Genomic DNA, 18361 nt, shown 5'->3' on the forward strand with positions numbered 1-18361 from the left:
CTATCTATCTATCTATCTATCTATCTATCTATCTATCTATCTATCTATCTATCTATCTATCTATCTATCTATCTATCTATCTATCTATAGTGCGGTCATTCTATCTATCTATCTATCATAAAATGGAAATTAGACTATTTGTTTAATTTTTTTTTATAAAAATAGAACGTGAAAAAGTAAGAGTATACAACATAAAATATTGTGAAGCTATGTGTAAAGTGCAGTGTCAGCACAGGCAGCTTAATTGAATGCTGATGAAGCACGTGTCTCAGGAAGTCTGCTGCTTCTGCCCACACAGACACTAATGAAATACACTTCACTTGCATTTCTTCATCCACTCCTGTTTTTAAAAAATCAATTTCAGAGGATATTTTTGACGTCCGCTCCATTGACGTCATCGCGTTCGCGCACCTGTGATGCAAAATTCCAATTTTTAAAAAACGTGGCCTGTAGCGTGATCTGAACGGAACGACAGGACGCGTTTATCTTGTACAAAAGGTAAAGGTAGTCGTCTATAAAACACATTCATACTATTAATACACACAAATATATGCATTTAAAGCCGGTTATCTTGTGTAGACACGCGCACTTTGTGTTGTCAATAAAACAGTGGCAATGTTTGAGTCTTTATTATTTCGCACTTGTATGTTTACGGTATTGACATCACGATGGAATAACATTTACGTTTAAACGGTTATGTTTTTGTCAGCTCTCAACTAAGTAAACTCTGTCCCACTTTTTTTTAGCTGTCAAGATGACTCAAGACCAGCTCCTCACTGGTTTGAAGAAGGATGTCCGCTCTCTTCTGGTTTCTGCTAAGCATGGTTTGACCCCTGAGCAGCTCAAGAAGGACTACCACACAATGCTGGGCTTCCACATGCCCTTCAGGTTACTAGGATTCAGAAATGTTTTGGATATGGCCAAGGAAATGCCGGATGTTGTGCACTTGGAATACCACCTCGACGGGAGCATCGTTTTAAAAGGTGATATTATCTCTTGTGTTTGCTGGTAAATCCATATTTATGGCTTAAAGACTGACTATACTGTATACACTATGAAATTGCTGCATTCTATTACTAGTCATAGGCTGTTGGTATTATTGGAAGGGTTTTTTTCCTCTAGTGGGCATTTGATTGGAAAAACACTTGGACGTTCAGAGTCATTAATATTTTAAAGGGATAGTTCACTCAAAAATGAAAATTCTGTCATCAATTACTCACCCTCATGTCGTTCCAAATCCATAAGACTTTCTTTCATCTTTGGTTCACAAATTAAGATATTTTTGATGAAATATGAGAGCTTTCTGACTCTGCAAAGACAGTAACACAACTGACATGTTCAAAGCCCAGAAAGGTAGTAATGACCTCGATAAAATGGTCCATGTGACATCAGTCACACACTTGTGTGCGAAGAAAACAAAAATAACAGCTTTATTTAAAAAAATGTTTTCTTTTCCGTGTCAGTCTTCAATGCGTGTTCATGAGAGTGCCACAACGCATGCGTTCGCCTGTCTTTGCAGGGTCAGAAAGCTCTCAGATTTCATTAAAAATATAATTTATGTTCCGAAGATAAACAAAGGTCTTATGGGTTTGGAACAACATTAGGGCCAGTAATTAATGGCCAAATTTTCATTTTTGGGTGAAATGTTCCTTCGATTGCTTCAAATTAATCAAAATCATGCAGTTTGGATTAATTCAGTCCGAATTGTGAAAAAAAAGTCAGAATTGTGCAAAAAAAATTTTGAATTGTAAGATATAAACTCAAAATTTTGAGGACAAAAAAATCTAAATTGTGACAAAAAAGTCAGAATTGTGAGATATTGACCCAGAATTGTAAGATATAAACTCAGCCTTGTGACACAAAAGTCAGAATTGTAAGATATAAACTCAGACTTGTGACTTGTGAGAAAATTGTAAGAAAGAATTTGTGAATTGTGACACAAAAGTCAGAATTGTGAGATTAATTTAGAGCTCTGAGGAAAAAGGTTAGTACTCTGAGATATAAACTCAGCATTGAGAGAAAAAAAGACAATTGTGTTAGAAAAAAAAACATTAAATTGATATATAAATTCAGAATTGTGAGATAACTGAGAATTGTGATATAAATGTCAGATATAATGTCAGAATTGTGAGGAAAAACTTTTGAATTGAGGGGTAAACTCAGAGTTGTGACAAAAAAACATTTGAATTGTGAGATATAAAGTCAACATTGTGAGGAAAAAATGTTTGAATTGTGAGTTATAAACTCAGAATTGTGAGAAAAAAAGGCATAATTATGAGATATTAAACCAGAATTGTGAGAGATAAGCTCAGAATTGTGTAATTAACTTAGAGTTGTGAGAAAAAAAGGTTAGAACTGTGAGATATAAATTTAGAATTGTGAGGAAGAAAAGTCAGAATTGTGATATAAACTTTTGAACTGTGATATAAACTTCTGAATTGTGAGGAAAAAAGTCAGAATTGTGAGATATTAACCCAGAATTGTGATATAAACTTTTGAATTGTGATATAAACTTATGAATTGTGAGGAAAAAAGTCAGAATTGTGAGATATTAACCCAGAATGCTGGGATATAAACTTAAAATGGTCAGAAAAAAACATTTGAATTGGGAGATATAAAGTCAGAATTGTGAGAAAAAACATTTGAATTGAGAGATGAACTCAGAATTGTGAGAGATTAACCCAGAATTGTGATAAACTTCTGAATTGTGAGATATAAACTCAGAATTGTGAGAAAAAAGTCAGATTTGTAAGATATTAACCCAGAATTGTGAGTTATTAGCTTAAAATTATGAGAAAAAAACATTTGAATTGGGAAATATAAAGTCAGAATTGTGAGAAAAAACATTTGAATTGAGAGATGAACTCAGAATTGTGAGAGATTAACCCAGAATTGTAATAAACCTTTGAATTGTGAGATATAAACTCAGAATTGTGAGAAAAAAGTCAGATTTGTAAGATATTAACCCAGAATTGTGAGTTATTAACTTAAAATTATGAGAAAAAAACATTTGAATTGGGAGATATAAAGTCAGAATTGTGAGAAAACATGTTTGAATTGAGAGATAAACTCAGAATTGTGAGGAAAAAAAGTCAGAATTGGAGATATTGACCCAGAATTGTGAGAAAAAACATTTGAATTGGGAGATATAAAGCCAGAATTGTGAGAAAAAAATTAAAATTGTGAGGAAAAAATAGTTGAATTGTGATTATATAAACTCAGAAGTGCGAGAAAAAACATTTGAATTGTGAGATATAAACTCAGAATTGTGAGAAAAAATGTTTGAATTAAGAGATAAACTCAGAATTGTGAAAAAAAGTCAGAATTGTAGATATTGACCCAGAATTGTGAGAAAAAAACATTTGAATTGTGAGATATAAAGCCAGAATTGTGAGAAAAAAATTAAAATTGTGAGGAGAAAATATTTGAATTGTGATTATATAAATTCAGAAGTGCGAGAAAAAACATTTGAATTGTGAGATATAAACTCAGAATTGTGAGGGGGAAAAGTCAGAATTGTGAGATATTAACTTAAAATTATGAGAAAAAAAACATTTGAATTGGGAGATATAAAGTCAGAATTGTGAGAAGAAAATTAAAATTGTGAGGAAAAAATTGTGATATATAGACTCAGAATTGTGAGAAAAAAGAGAGATTGAATTGTGAGATAATAAATCAGAATTGTGAGATATAAATTCATAATTGTGAGAAAAAAAAACTTTGAATTGTGAGATATAAATTCAGAATTGTGAGAAAAAAAACTTTGAATTGTGAGATATAAACTCAGCATTGTGACAAGGGCAGAATTGTGAGATTAACGCAGAGTTGTGAGAAAAAAGGTTAGAAATGTGAGATATTAAACTGGAATTGTGTTAAAAAGTGAGATTAACACACACATATGAAGGGAAAAAAGTGGCCTTCAGATACATGTGTGGTTTAACGCATTTTTTTTTCTCCAAACATAACTGACATCTTGTGATACATTCTCTTACAAGCCTGAGCAAACTTTTTCAAAAAGTTTGTTTTGGCAAGATGTTTCAAACTAAACTAATCTAAATGATCTAATCTAAATTTTTGGCCTGATGTTGTTCAAAAATAACATAAATTTCACTCGAGGTATATCAGAGCCTTTACAACTATTGCATTTTTTTTTTTAAATGTGCAGCTGTTGCAGATGAGAGCACCAGAGGCATCCAAGAGCTGGTGTCCAAACAACGCAACTCCAAAACCAAAGCCAGTCTTCGGAGGGGAACACCAAGGAACTTCCACATACCTTACCCACGGAACCAGCCCGTTATCCTCCCTCGCCGTGGCCAAACAAAACCCACCCTTCCGGCTCAACTGCGCAGCCAACTTAAACAATTACTATCTCACGGGCCAGTCAGATTATCAGAGCTGGAGGCCAGGTATGTGGCACAGTTCGGAAAGCCGCTCAACATCATGCAATATGGCTTCTACTCCATTTCTGAGATGCTGGCGGCTGCCGCAGATTTCATAATCATGCAGCAGAGTCGCACAGGGTCGCAACTGCTTCTGAGGAACGCCGTAATGCCACAAAATCAGATCAGACATCTGATGACAAGTTTTTCTAAGCCATGTATGTATATAATAATGAAATGAAATACAGATAGGTTGATATCATTCTCTTTTTTTTTTTGGTTCAGATGTATTATTTATGTCTTTTCCATGATGCAGTGACCATTCCTTTGGTGGCAAAACAGAAGCCTGTTAGTCCTAAAGCGACTTTGCCGCCAGAGAGGAACCAGCAAGATTTGCACTCCCCTCCTGCCGTTCCTAAACCAGAGCTTGTGAAGGCAGAGCCCTCTTTTGAAGAAACTATTTTTAAGGTGTGGATATTTGTATGAAATCAGGCCAATATTTTGTGTTGCGCTATATATAAATCAAAACTGTTGTGTTAAAACTTCTTACAGCTTGAGGAGGAGCTCAGACAGCAGATTCTCGAGAAGGGCACCGCTGGCACCGTCAGCCGCGAGCTGAAAGATAAGCTACGGAAGGTCAGATATAACAGCTTTAAAACTCCTTTCTTGTCTCGTCTTCTCACCTTGGCTTATTTTTGAGATATGGATCTTTTTTTTTTTTTCAGGTTGTAGCTGAAAATGGCAGTGGGATCTCTATTCACAATCTTCCCATAGAATACAAGGTATTTTTGACAAAGCCTGTCAAGACCAAATCTGAATATGAAAATGTATTTTGTACGTTTTTGCATGTTTTTTATTTATTCGTTTTCTGATGGAAGCCTGTTGTCACCACGGAATGAAAAAAGAAGATACATTTTTCTTTGTAATCTAACAATACTGACTTTTTTTCTTACTGTTCTGAGGTTATATCTTAGAATTCTCACATTTTTCTTCACAATTCAAAACCTAAATTCTGATTTCTCTGACTAAACTGCAACTTTTCTCTTTTGAGCCTTTATTTTTTTCAGAATTATATCTCACAATTCTGAGTTTAAATTCTGACTTTATTGTAAGTTAAGTTTATAACTCATAGTTCTGACTTTTTTATTCTCAGAATTTTTTTTCCTGCCGTTGAATGAAAAAAGAGAGAAGGTCATTGTGACTTTTCTTACAATTTGAGAAAAGTCACAATTTTTTTTTCTCACAATTGTGAGTTGACATTCTGCAAAAGTGAGTTTACATTTGTTTTTTTCCCCCAGAAATGTGAGATTATATCTTCAAATTTTGTTTATATCACAACTCTCTTTTATTAGAATTCTGAGTTTAAGTCTTGCAATTCAGTTTTTTTGTTCCTGCTCTAGAATATAAAATAACCTAATTGTCCCACAATTCTGACTTTTTTAGTTTAAATCTTACAATTTTCTCAATTCTTACAATTTTTTCAAAGTTGTGAGACATGAACTTGGAATTCTGAGATATTATCTCAGAATTGTGAGAAAAAAAGTCAGAATTGTGAGACATAAACCTAGAATTGTGAGGAAAAGTCAGAATTGTGAGATATCTCAGAATTGTGAGGAAAAAATGTCAGAATTGTGAGATATTATCTCTGAACTGTGAGATAAAAGTTGGATTGTGAGATATTAACTCAGAATTGTGGGAGACATAAATTTGGAATTCTGAGATATTAACTCTGAATTGTAAGACATAAACCTGGAATTCTGAGACAAACCTAGAATTGTAAAAAAAAGAAGAAAAAAAAGTCGGAATTGTGAGACAGTAACTCAATTGTGAGACATAAGTAAGAATTGTGAGACGTAAACTTGGAATTTTGAGATATTAACTCGAAATTGTGGGAAAACATTCAGAATTGTGAGACATAAACCTGGAATTGTGAGATATTAATTCAGAATTGTGAGAAGAAAAAAGTGAGAATTGTGAGATGTTAACTCGGAATTGTAAGAAAAAAAGTCAGAATTGTGAGATTTAACTCACAACTCACTCTCTTGTGAGATGGGCAATTACTTTTTTTTTTTTTTAATCTTGTGGCAGAAACAAGGTTCCATAGATATTTGGATGAAACTGTAAAGTGTAATATGTAGTCACCCAGAGGTAACACAAAGTAAACCTCAATTTGATGCTCGGAATAGTGTATCACTCTATGAAAATGTTTCAAGTTGGCGCCAGTGAGCTGTCCTAATCTACAGTCTGTTTTTTTGCTGTTAGCGAATGTATGGTGAGGAGTTACCGGTGAGCCAGTATGGGTTTCTGAGCGTGACGGAAATGGTTGGGGCTTTAAGTGACACATTATCCATCCAAAAAGGTGCTGACGAGAGTGAAAACCAGTGGATGGTTGTGGAGTTCAAACCAAATGACGTACAACCCACTGAACCTGGTACTTAGCTCTATGTCATATTGATTTGAACAGACAAATGAGTGCTCCTAGCTTATTGATCATCTTTAATGAGATTTTGATTGTGATGTATTTCTTTTACAAGAATTATCCTCGGGTCACGGCACCACTTCCAGTCTCCCAAACGAATCTCAGAGTCCCTCCAGCAAGGCCTATTACTTCAGCTGTGCAGAGTCTGCCTGGGAGCGCATAGAGGTGGAGCAATACACCGACTCCCAAGAGTCCGACACTGAGCTCAGAGTCACCAATAAAACCATCCATCAGGTTAGGATTCATTACTGATAATCCATTATCATTCCCTGCCATATCAATCTAAAGTAAACTTAAGAATATAATGTGACATTCATACACAACTTTTGATATTTTTTTTTTTTGTTATAGATGGTAGATCTTTTTCCAGAGTTGGTGGTGAGTCAAGTCTCAGTGGTTCCTCCAGACGCGGTGCGTTGCCAGAAGCTGAAGCCTCCAGTCCGCAGGAGGGAGAGAGAGCTGGTGCCCGTCCTGGTGGAGCAGACAGAGTCTCCCAGTCACTTCTACATCCGCTTCTGCCAAAACAAAGAGGCCAGAGCCCTGGAGAACATGATGATTGAAATGAGGTATCTCTTTTCTCATCATTATTTGGGTTGGGTTTGAGTAATATATCATTCTAAACATGGCTTATTCCTGTTTCCAGGAGCTGTTACTCCTACCCAGATGTGACGGAGAGATACAGACTGCCTGATGCGTATGTGCGGCCAGGTCAGGTGTGCTGTGTGGCCCCCAGAGACATGTGGTTCTACCGGGTGGTGATCCATGAGCTGTTCAGTGATACTGAAGTGAAAGTGTACTATGTTGACTTCGGAGACATCACAAAAGTGGAACGAAACAGCCTCCGGTTTCTCAAGTAAGTCCATAATTTAAACAATGAAAGCATCTATTAAACTGAAACATTAAGATTAATTTTAATTTTTTGTAAAATCTTGGTTGAGGTTTCGAATGGTTTTGCAATTATTAGTATTATACTGTGAATTAAAGGGGCTATATGTAACTTTCTGAAATTTGAACTCGCGACTGGCACCTGTGGCCAAAAAACGGAACTGCTCTTCCTTTCTGCTCGCTTTGCATCGCACGCTCCGCTGCTAAGAAGTCAACATTATGTTTACAAAGGTAAGAACAGTCAAATACATATATTGTAGGCTAATTGCGGACTAGCGGTGATGGCAAGAGCGATCTAAAATGTTTAACATGAACGCGCTTGACGTCACATCCGCAGACAGCACGCAAAAAATCCGACCTGACAGAAAATAGGAAAAATAGGATACAGGCTTATAGGTGCACCCACTGTGAGCTGACAAGGTGTCAGTATGCTCATCAGGAGATGTTTGAGTCATAAATGGTCAAATAAAAAGGCTATTGTTACATTTATTTTTGGGAAAAAGTTACATATAGCCCCTTTAAAGATGTTGCATTTGTTCAGGGCATGTTTGTTTGTGTCTCTGCTGCCTTGTATACTATCAAAATTTTTCCAGAGCATGTTACGCTGATCTTCCGGCTCAGGCTGTCCCGGCAATGTTAGCTGGAGTTCGGCCCATCACGGTAAGCAGTGTTGTTAATGCAAACTAAAGCTATTGAAAACATTTTTGTTCATTTAAAAAAAAAATCTAAATATTAGATGGAAAAACTTAAAACATAATAATTCAAAATGATGTTGATTGCGATAAAACGAAAGGAAGGAAAGGACGTGATGTGTGGCCAAGTATGGTGACCCATACTCGAATTTGTGCTCTGCATTTAACTCATCCAAGTGCACACACACAGTAGTAAACACACACACCGTGAACACACACCCGGAGCAGGAGGGGGTTTGGTGCCTTGCTCAAGGGACTCACCTCAGTGGTATCGAGGGTGGAGAGAGCGCTGTACACTCACTCCCCCCATCTACAATCCCTGCCGGACCTGAAACTCGAACCTGCAACCTTTGGGTTACAAGTCCGACTCTCTAACCATTAGGACACGGCTGCCCGTTAGTTAAAACACAGTTTGAGTAAATTGTGACTATTTTCAGTTTAGGTGAACTATTACTTAAAGAGGTCACCAGATGCAAAACTCACTTTTTTTGTGTTTGAACATAAATGTGTGTTGGCAGTGTGTGTACACAAACACCCTATAATGATACAAATCAAACCAGTGGTATTTTGTAATCCCTATAAATAATTTCCCTTTTTTCAAATGAAGCCATTCTCAGCTTCTTGATTGTGTGATGTCACACCGACCAAGACCGCTCCCGCGATAGTTGATTGACACAGCCAGCTTACCCTGAGTGAGTTGTAAACAGTCCGACTGCCATTGTGTAGAGTCCGGAGCAGGGACGTAGACAAGAATGGCTCCTAAGCGATTGAGGTGTTTTATTGTTGGATGTGATAATGATTATAGCAGTCGTCGTTTACTCCCAACATCTGAGCCGCTGAAGACACAGACAATTAGCGTTACTTTCGTTTTTGAAGGGAATGTGCCCCACAATCTACCTAAATGTGTCTATGTTCACGTGAATCATTCGTAATTCAGATTCACCTACAGAAGAAGTGAGAATAAGGGTTTTTTTATGAATCTTTGCAAAGTCCTAATAATGTGCTAGTTGGCAAGTTTCACGGTTAAATGCAGCTAAAGTAAACATGACGGCTTGTCACCCCAAGAAGAGATGGGGGCGGGGTAAGCAGAGCTTATTAGCATTTAAAGAGCCATGCAACAAAATTGGTTGCTGTGAACAGAGCTGATTTTGACAAGGTAAAAAGGGTGTTGTTTTACACTACCATTTAGAAATCTGTTTTCATATATAACCATAAGTATGTTATAGTCTTTTCATTAAAACGCCAAAGAATCATATCAACTTGTGGGAAATGGGCATCCGATGACCCCTTTAAATTCTTCTAATAAGAGTAGGCAATATAAAAGAAAAATAAAAATTTTCTTGACAATTTTGATCTGTTATCATTTATATTACGATAGTGTTTTTTGAGAAAAAAGGCCAGCAAAAACCAGTTGATGTAATAAAAAAAAACTGCTAAAAAAAATGTTAAAATCAGAAAAAAACTACAAAAAAGAAACAGCTAAACCCAGCTGATGTAGTAAACAAATCTACAAAAAAGGAAGGATTTATTAAATAAATAAAACAGTATCTATCTATAAAATATCTATTCTGTCTGTTCTGCCTAGCTTTTTTAAATGCAAGCAATAAGGCTTGCTAAAGCACTGATGACTCCCTGTTCAGTGAGTGAGTCAGATATTGATTTACTAACTTCTGAGTTAAGTGATTGAGTAATTCATTTGGCTGATTCAAACTAGTAACCCCTTAATATGTGAGTCTTTTTGAACGATTCATTAAAAGCTGTTTATTGCTCTATTTGTCACATTTATAGTTATTTTCTCTTTACATTTTCCTTCTGTTTTCTCAGAGCAATTGGACTCAGAGTGCGATCAACTCTTTCCAGAAGATGTGCTGTGAGCGCACTCTGGTGGCCGCCATCCACAGCTACCAGGAGGACTTCCTGTTGCTCTTCCTGTGCGACACAAACACAGAGGAAGATGTTTACATTCACCTCGCCCTACAGAAAGAGGGCCACGCCCTTCCCTCCATTATGGCTTATGGATTGGTCTGAGCACGAATCTTCATTTAAACCCACTTTCATAAAACCTAATAAGAATCTTATCAGTAGTTGCTGGTTTCTTTTCGTTTGGCATTGTAGGTGTCAGGGCAGTTCAACCCAGTGACGTCTTATTTCGGAGATGACCAGCTCGAGGAAGTAAAGGAGTCTCTCTCATCATCCACCTCTTTTCCCGAAACCCAGATCTGCTTTCAGGGAAATGGCTCTCTGAGCTCCTCACAAACGGTATCTTTAACATACAAATCCAGCATCATACTACAGCACTGATGGGTCGTAAAGCAGTGAAACTCAGTTAGCTATGTGAAATTTCACTGGATCTTGTGGGTGTTTGGGAGCTCAGGGTTTTAAAGAGATAGTTCACCCAAAAATATAAAATACCCCTTGACCCCTCACGCTCAAGCCATCCTAGATGTATATGACTTTCTTCTTTAAGACGAATACAATCGGAGTTATATTAAAAAATGTCCTGGCTCTTCCAAGCTTTATAATGACAGTGAATGGGTGTTGGGATTTTGAAGTCCAATAAGGTGCATCCATCCATCATAAAAAGTGCTCCACACTGTTTCAGGGGTTAATAAAGGACTTCTGAGGCGAATTGATACATTTGTGTAAGAAACACATACATATTTAAATCTTTATAAACCATAATCTCTAGCTTCCACTAACTGTTTTACGCACATACATGAGAGAGTGATGTTCCAGCGGATGACGTAGGCATAGCATAAGCTCCGGTGAGAATATGCTAGTCTTATGAGAGCCAAGTTTTGTTTACAGCAAAGGAAAACCTTATATTGAAGTCCTCCAAATTTCTCTTTACAAATTCCATTTTGTACTTCTAATTCCTGACTGATGTTTTGTTTTGCTCTCTTCTCTGCGCTTCCACGTTTGTCACCGCATTCGCTTACGTCATCTGCTGGAATGCCACTCTCTCGTGATCGTGTGTACTACAGTTAGCAGAAGCTAGAGATTGTTGTTTATAGACGTTTTTCCTGAACACGGAAGTAAGTCCGACTCTTAACTGAAAGAATCCTTTGCATTTCCGGTCTGCATTGTTTCTAGTCAAATTAGGGTATATTCCAAGCTAATAAACTAATGTTAAACCTATTAAAATGTTTTTAAAAAGCACATGGCTCCATAGCGCCATCACTTGGCAATGTCGTAATGACCGTCATTTGTCAGTGCCTCACTTTAATGAGTGTGTAGATGACACGAAGCAGCGGACGTTAGCTACATTAAAAACAGATGGACACTATTTGAATGGGTTCCTATGGAAACCGGAACAGAAAAGCATTCAATCTGACGTTAGAATTCGTAATGGCGGCGCTCATCGTTTAATCAGGAAAAAGGTCTATAAAGTTTTAAATATGGGTATTTTTCTTACACAACCGCATCAATTTGCTTCAAAAGTCCTTAATGAATCCCCCGAAACCATATGGAGCACGTTTTATGATGAATGGATGCACTTTTTGGACTTTTGGACAAAATCTAAACGCCCATTCACTGCCATTATAAAGCTTGGACAGGCCAGGACATTTTAAAATATAATGGGTTTTTAAATATTTTTTAATATATTGGATTCGTCTGAAAGAAAAAAAAAGTCATATTCACCTAGGATAACTTGAGGGTGAGTAAATCATGGGGTAATTTTCGTTTTTGGGGGAACTATCCCTTTAATTGGCATATATCAGGTTTTGCTCAAACAGTTACTCAGATGCATTTTTCTTGTCCATTTAAAAACTGAAAAAAACAACCAATTTAACAAAAAATTGCTAAAACACAGCCAAAACCAGTTGATTTAGAAAAAAAACCCCAGCTAATTTAGCAAAAACAAACAAAAAAACTTAAACTAAAACCAGTTTTTTTAGAAGAAACTGCTAAAACAAGCTGATTTAGCAAAAAAGAAGCTAAAACCAACTAAATCAGTTGATTTATAAAATACTGAAAACCCCAGCTAAAAACCAGTTTATTTAGCAAATTACAGCTAAAAAATAGCTAAAACTAGTTGATTTAGAAAAAAAACGCTAAAGCCAGCTGATTTGGCAAAAAATACTGAAAATAATCAGCTAAAACCAGCTTATTTAGCAAAAAAGTAAAAAAAAAAAAAAAAACAGCTAAAAACAGTTTATTTAACAAAAAACCCAGTTCATTTAGCAAATTACAGCTAAAATCAGCTAAAACCAGATTATTTATTTAAAAAGCTAAAAAAAAAACCCTGCTTAAACCAGTTCATTTAGTAAATTACAGCTAAAATCTAGTTAAAACCAGTTGATTTAGCAAATCACAGCTAAAACCAGTTCATTGAGCAAATTACAGCTAAAAACCAGCTAAAACCAGTTGATTTAGCAAAAAACGCTGAAAATAATAAGCAAAAAGCAGCTTATTTAGCAAAAAAGCTTTAACAAAAAACGTTCATTTAGCAAATTACAGCTAAAAATCAGCTAAAACCAGCTGATTTAGAAAAAACTGCTAAAATCAGATGATTTAGCAAAAAAGCTGAACTAAAACCAGCTTATATTGCGAAAAAGTAAAAAAAAAAAGTTAAAACCAGTTGATTTAACAAAAAACAGCTAAAACCAAATCATTTAGCAAATTACAGCTAAAAATCTAGTTAAAACCAGTTGATTTAGGAAAAACAGCTAAAACCAGCTTATTTAGCAAAAAAGCTTAAAAACAGCTAAAACCAGTTGATTTAACAAAAAAAACTGTTCATTTAGTAAATTACATCTAAAACCTGCTAAAACCAGTTCATTTAGTAAATTACAGCTAAAAATCTAGTAAAAACCAATTGAATTAGAAAAAACAGCAAAAACCAGTTTGTTTAGCAGGTTACAGCTAAAACCAGTTGATTTAGGGAAAAAGATGCTAAAATAGTTGAAATCAGTCCACAACTTTAAAAATAAATAAAATAGTATTTATTTTTTTATTAAATTTCCATTCTGTCTGTTCTGCATTTTTTTTCAATGCAGGGCAATAAGGCTTTAATTACCATTATTATGTAAATTAATATATTTATATAATTATATATTATATTATATATATTCATATTCATTTAAATATTTACACTTAGTAATTCACAAATATTTCCAGTATTTTTTTTGTATGCAACAAAACCATATTGTGCTATTATATTTATAATTTTAATTTTTTTATTTTATTAAAACAATGCATTATATTACAGTAGCTTTATAATAAATTTTGTGGGCAACTAACCACAATAATTTACAGGTTTCCAGCTCTAAAAATGGAGAAACTAACGTCTCCTCCATAAACGTGGACTCATCTCTCGACATTCCTGCCCTCGAGTGTATAAATGTTTCTGACGTCAACACTGCAGCTAAAGTAAGTCATATTACACATTTATACAATAATATTTCGAATTAATTTCTTTAAACCTCATATTTCCTTTCAGAGTGGGAAAGTAAATCCGTCTGAGGCTCCGCAGGCTAAAGACTCATTATGCAGCAGTGAATGGGATCAGGGATGGACATCCGAGGACAAAACCGATAAGACGAAGCTCGAACCAGACATCAAGACCGAAGATGAATCAAAAGTAAGGAAACCGTCTCGTCCACAATAGACATGACGTGACAGATATAGATTGTCAAATATATTTGACAGGTAAAAAGAGGTAAAGCCTGAGGTAAAATCTGATCCCAGTGCTTATGAATGAAGCTCCAAGACTTAGACTTTCATTCCTCAGAGCGTTAAGCACACAGCCATCGCTCAGAATGACATGAGGTGCTGTGCGTCTGGAGATTTAATCTCCTGACGCATTGTTCCCCATTACATTCCCGTTCTCCCGCCGAGCCCTTTGGGAGGCAGTTGATCTTAATTGTGTGGTGATTAGATGAGAATGTTAATTAGCCTCTCTGCAGAGGTTCATCTGCTTAATCATTCAACAGAACGGTTCGTCGGAAAAGGCAAGTTTCTACAAGAGACATGCAATAGTCATTTACAGCTATTTGCAGGATAAAATCACACAATCTAACATAGCAGTTGCTGTTTCTATTAAAGCTGAAGTGGCCCATTGTAGGTACTTAAACCGTACAAATTTGTCAACTGATAGAGATTTTGGACTATAATTTTTATCGCATTGCATACTCACGTGACGTTGTGCTACATGGTCACGAAAACATAGTCTGGATGCGTTTTAAGCATTGCGGTTTAAAAATGTTATTTTAAGCTGTTGAAGCGCAATCAGAAGCGAAAGAGAACGAAAGTTTCTGAGCTTGTATGTTTCTAAATGCTCGTCTTTGCAAGTATCGTCGAAACACAGTAATTTAAGTCTTAAGTAAAAGCAAACAGCTAAGAAAGAAAACGTGTAACACTATATTGGATCCGGGTAGGTCTTAAAGTGACAGCAGTCTAATATTCCTGCTGTCTGTCATTCATGTTAATCAGACAAAACAAAAAAGAGAAAATCTCTCACTGCTCTTGACTAAATCACTTTTGTAACTTTAATAAGAGAAATACATAATTAAGAAGAATATTCAGTGTTTTTATACATTCGATTTACTTTATACAATGTACTGTATGTAGCATTTCTTATTTACTTGTTCTACTGTAGTTTTTTGTCCTATTATATTTTCTTATTCTTATTTAATCGCTGACTTTTTACTTGTCTTCATTGAGCTTAAGTTTGTTTGTTTTGTGTTTTTTTTTTTTTTTTTTTTTTTTTGGCCAGTTTGGTTTATATTGACACTGGTGACAAGAATTATGAAATTTTTATGGTATCAAAAATGTTGACCTTATTTAAAGCAAAAACAACGATATTGAGATTTATATCTTTATCGTAAGATAAAATTACTCATATTATGACATAAGATTTGGGTCATATTGCCGACCCCTATGTAATAGTATTACTTTTTTTCCACAGAGATTCACCGATTGCAGTTTTCTTAGTCGATTCATGCAACGGATAAAATTATTTACATAATAAAAAACTATTAAACATTACAATTCCCCCAATCTGGACTAAGTTACAGATGTTCTCTCACTTAAACAACTCTCAAAATAAAGTGCTCTGTGACTGGAAAAGGTAGAAATAACAATTAACTGAAAAGGAGTTGCTGTATCTAACAAAACCTTATTAAATGTGTCATCTTTCACATCAAATTCTTGTATTGTTTCAAACATTGTTTCTTTCCACTGCAGAAGAAACAGAATATCATACATCTTAAGTGGCATTAGATGTATTTACACAGACAGTTTTATGAAGTTGAGGTGCCATAATTGCATTTACACCACAAAATAATTTTAGTTTTTTAAATATTTTTGGAACATACATATAAGAAATGTTGGGGAAAAGTGGACGATACTTTTAAATAAGAAACCAAAAATGGACGTTTGAATGAATGAGTCATTTAGTCCTTCATTCAACAGATTCGTTCAAATGACTGTTTCATTTAGAAACAAGGTAACTGTTTTTATGAATGGGTTACTAAAGCATTGACTCAGTTGATTAATTCAAAAACGTGGATTCATTCAGTAACAGAACATTGATTTGTGATGCTCTCAGACATACAAAAGTTCTGCTGTGGTTTTGATAAGAACTTTTCGTCAGCAAAACCGGTGTCTAAAATGTAAGTCACTTAATTTTAACTTTTTGTTTATTGAACTACTGTTGTATAAAATCAGTGTCACATTGCAATCTTATTTATATTTATGGAAACGTTGTGCTATGTTGCTTACCTAAATCATATATTGAAAATAACTCCACCCGCTATGCTTCTAGGCTATAACTTTCTGTGAGAAAGTTTTTTAATTTTTTTATACAGAGTAGCTAAAGTGTAATTTTTATGTTAACATACTTGCCTAACTTAATATCTAATATTAATCAATATGTAAAATCATTACAAATATTTTGGAAAGTAAAAATAGTCTTTTGGATGTTGCACCCGTACGACCTTCGTTCATCTGCGGAACACAAATTAAGGAATTTTTGATGAAATCCACAGCGAAGACTGGCACAGAAGACAAAAATCACTGAATAAAGTCATTGTTTTTGTTTTCTTTGCACACAAAATTATTACCATAGCTTTGTAACATTATGGTTGAACCACTGATGTCACATGGACTATTTTATCAATGTCCTTACTACCTTTCTGAGCCTTGAACATGTCAGTTACATTGCTGTCAATGTACGGTCAGAAAGCTCTATAATTTCATCAAAAATATCTTCATTTGTGTTCCAAAGATGAACGAAGGTCTGGGTTTGGAACTCATGATGGTGAGTAATTAATGACAGAGTTTTCATTTTTGGGTAAACTATCCCTTTAAACATTTTTAAAAGCAAATTAAATGATCTACATCAGTTTTCATGTTTTTTCACATAGCCTGAGACTGTGTCTACTCCTCCACCTGCCCAAGCAGCAGTAAGTGAACCTCAGATGTGTGCATCTCCAACTAAACCAAAACCTGTTCCAAAAACATGCACCAGCCCACCTACTCCTATCCCCATCAGGATCAACTCCAGCTATCCAGGTACCACAATACGAAATATCTTCATATGAAATCTGAACCTAGTTTGCTTTGACGTCATGAGTTTTCCTAGTTTTTCCAGGTGTACCCGTTATTCCAGTCCAGCCACAGCTTTCCCACTTCATGATGCAGTTGTTCGGCAGTCCAGTTCACCTGGGACAGGGTCCAAACCTCACATCTCCATTAGCTCTGAGACCAGCTGCGCGTCTGTCCGCCGGGGCCAACATCCTACAGTGGCGCTCCGGTCACATAGCCTGATGGACTAAAAGCGGTGCGTGTTTTGTACTCTCGTCATGTTCAATAACTTTTGTTCCTTTGTTTCTTTGGCTGCCACGTCCCAGGAAAATATATCAAATGATATATAAGAAAAGCAGCAGAGGACACGTCAAAGCAGATACATTTCTTATACTTTTAGCGCAATATCTCTCCAGTCGCAGATTGTTCTTTATTTGTATGTATTTGCAAGTACAGTGCTAAAGTTTTGTTTTTATGTTTTCACTATGGACCAAACTGCCAATTTGTTTGTTTTATTTGTTATTAAGCTGCTTGTTCGAGTGTTCGATTCAGATTTTTTCTTTTAATAAGAACTAAAGAGTTTTATAAAGAAAAAATGGGATAAAAAAAGGAGGATATACTGAAAATTGTGTCTGTTTTGCATCTGATATCTTTTTTAGGTATGACAAAACTATCTGAATACTATTTCTGAATACTATAATCGCTTTTCTGTCATTTTTCACAAAACATTTGTCACTCTTGCGAAGGCAAGACAATGTCAAAGTTTATTTTTCGTTACGCACTTGATATGATCTTATACACGTGGACATGCTACCGATCATCTTCTGTGGCCAGTGTTTTCTAGTTTCATTGGATTGTTTATAAAAACGTGCAACAGCGTACAAAATTCAATCGGTTGTTTTCTTTTTTTGTACATTTGATCAATTCCACCCACTGGTTTTCCGCTTTTTTGAGTATTTAGTTTGACCCAGAATTCACCGTGGGTGGGTCTTTGCTCCACTGAGCATGTTGAAATATTAAATTACTCAAACAGGACGTTGTGTATCCAAGTGCATTCATAACATGCCAAACAAACAGTGGAGCCAAGGAAAGGGGTACAGGTTTAGAGAGCTCCGCCGGTTCTGAATCTTCCTTGTTTGGTCCAATTACTGTTAATGGCTTCTTAATGAGCTTTCTTCGAGGCCCTGAAGATGCCTGGTGTCTTAACAAGACCAGCTGGGGAAGGCAAAAATATTACCTCATTTAGGGAGGGAGAAACAAAAGCTGAATGTTGCAGAAACCAAATTAGCATTGGACGCTAAGCTAATGAAGTTTAATTGAAGAAACACATTTTTCTGAGTATGGAAGCCCATTTCTGCCACATAAGAGAAATCATGCTTAGGTAAATTTGGACTTTT

The 18361-nt window shown here is 35.5% G+C and overlaps 1 protein-coding gene across 1 annotated transcript; it reads left to right on the forward strand.

Annotated features, from left to right (window-relative positions):
- The first annotated feature begins 754 nt into the window (after window positions 1–754).
- LOC141338062 (tudor domain-containing protein 5-like) lies at window positions 755–17207 on the forward strand. The gene is made up of 16 exons (XM_073843629.1): window positions 755–983; window positions 4166–4597; window positions 4696–4847; window positions 4932–5015; window positions 5105–5161; window positions 6642–6810; window positions 6914–7092; window positions 7210–7424; window positions 7502–7711; window positions 8337–8403; window positions 10260–10457; window positions 10551–10694; window positions 13695–13808; window positions 13879–14019; window positions 16805–16952; window positions 17032–17207. The coding sequence occupies exons 1-16, from the start codon at window positions 755–757 to the stop codon at window positions 17205–17207; spliced, it is 2715 nt and encodes a 904-aa protein (XP_073699730.1).
- The last annotated feature ends 1154 nt before the right edge of the window (window positions 17208–18361 follow it).

The sequence above is a fragment of the Garra rufa genome, chromosome 7, assembly GCF_049309525.1.
Source record: "Garra rufa chromosome 7, GarRuf1.0, whole genome shotgun sequence".
Taxonomy (NCBI): Eukaryota; Metazoa; Chordata; class Actinopteri; order Cypriniformes; family Cyprinidae; genus Garra; species Garra rufa.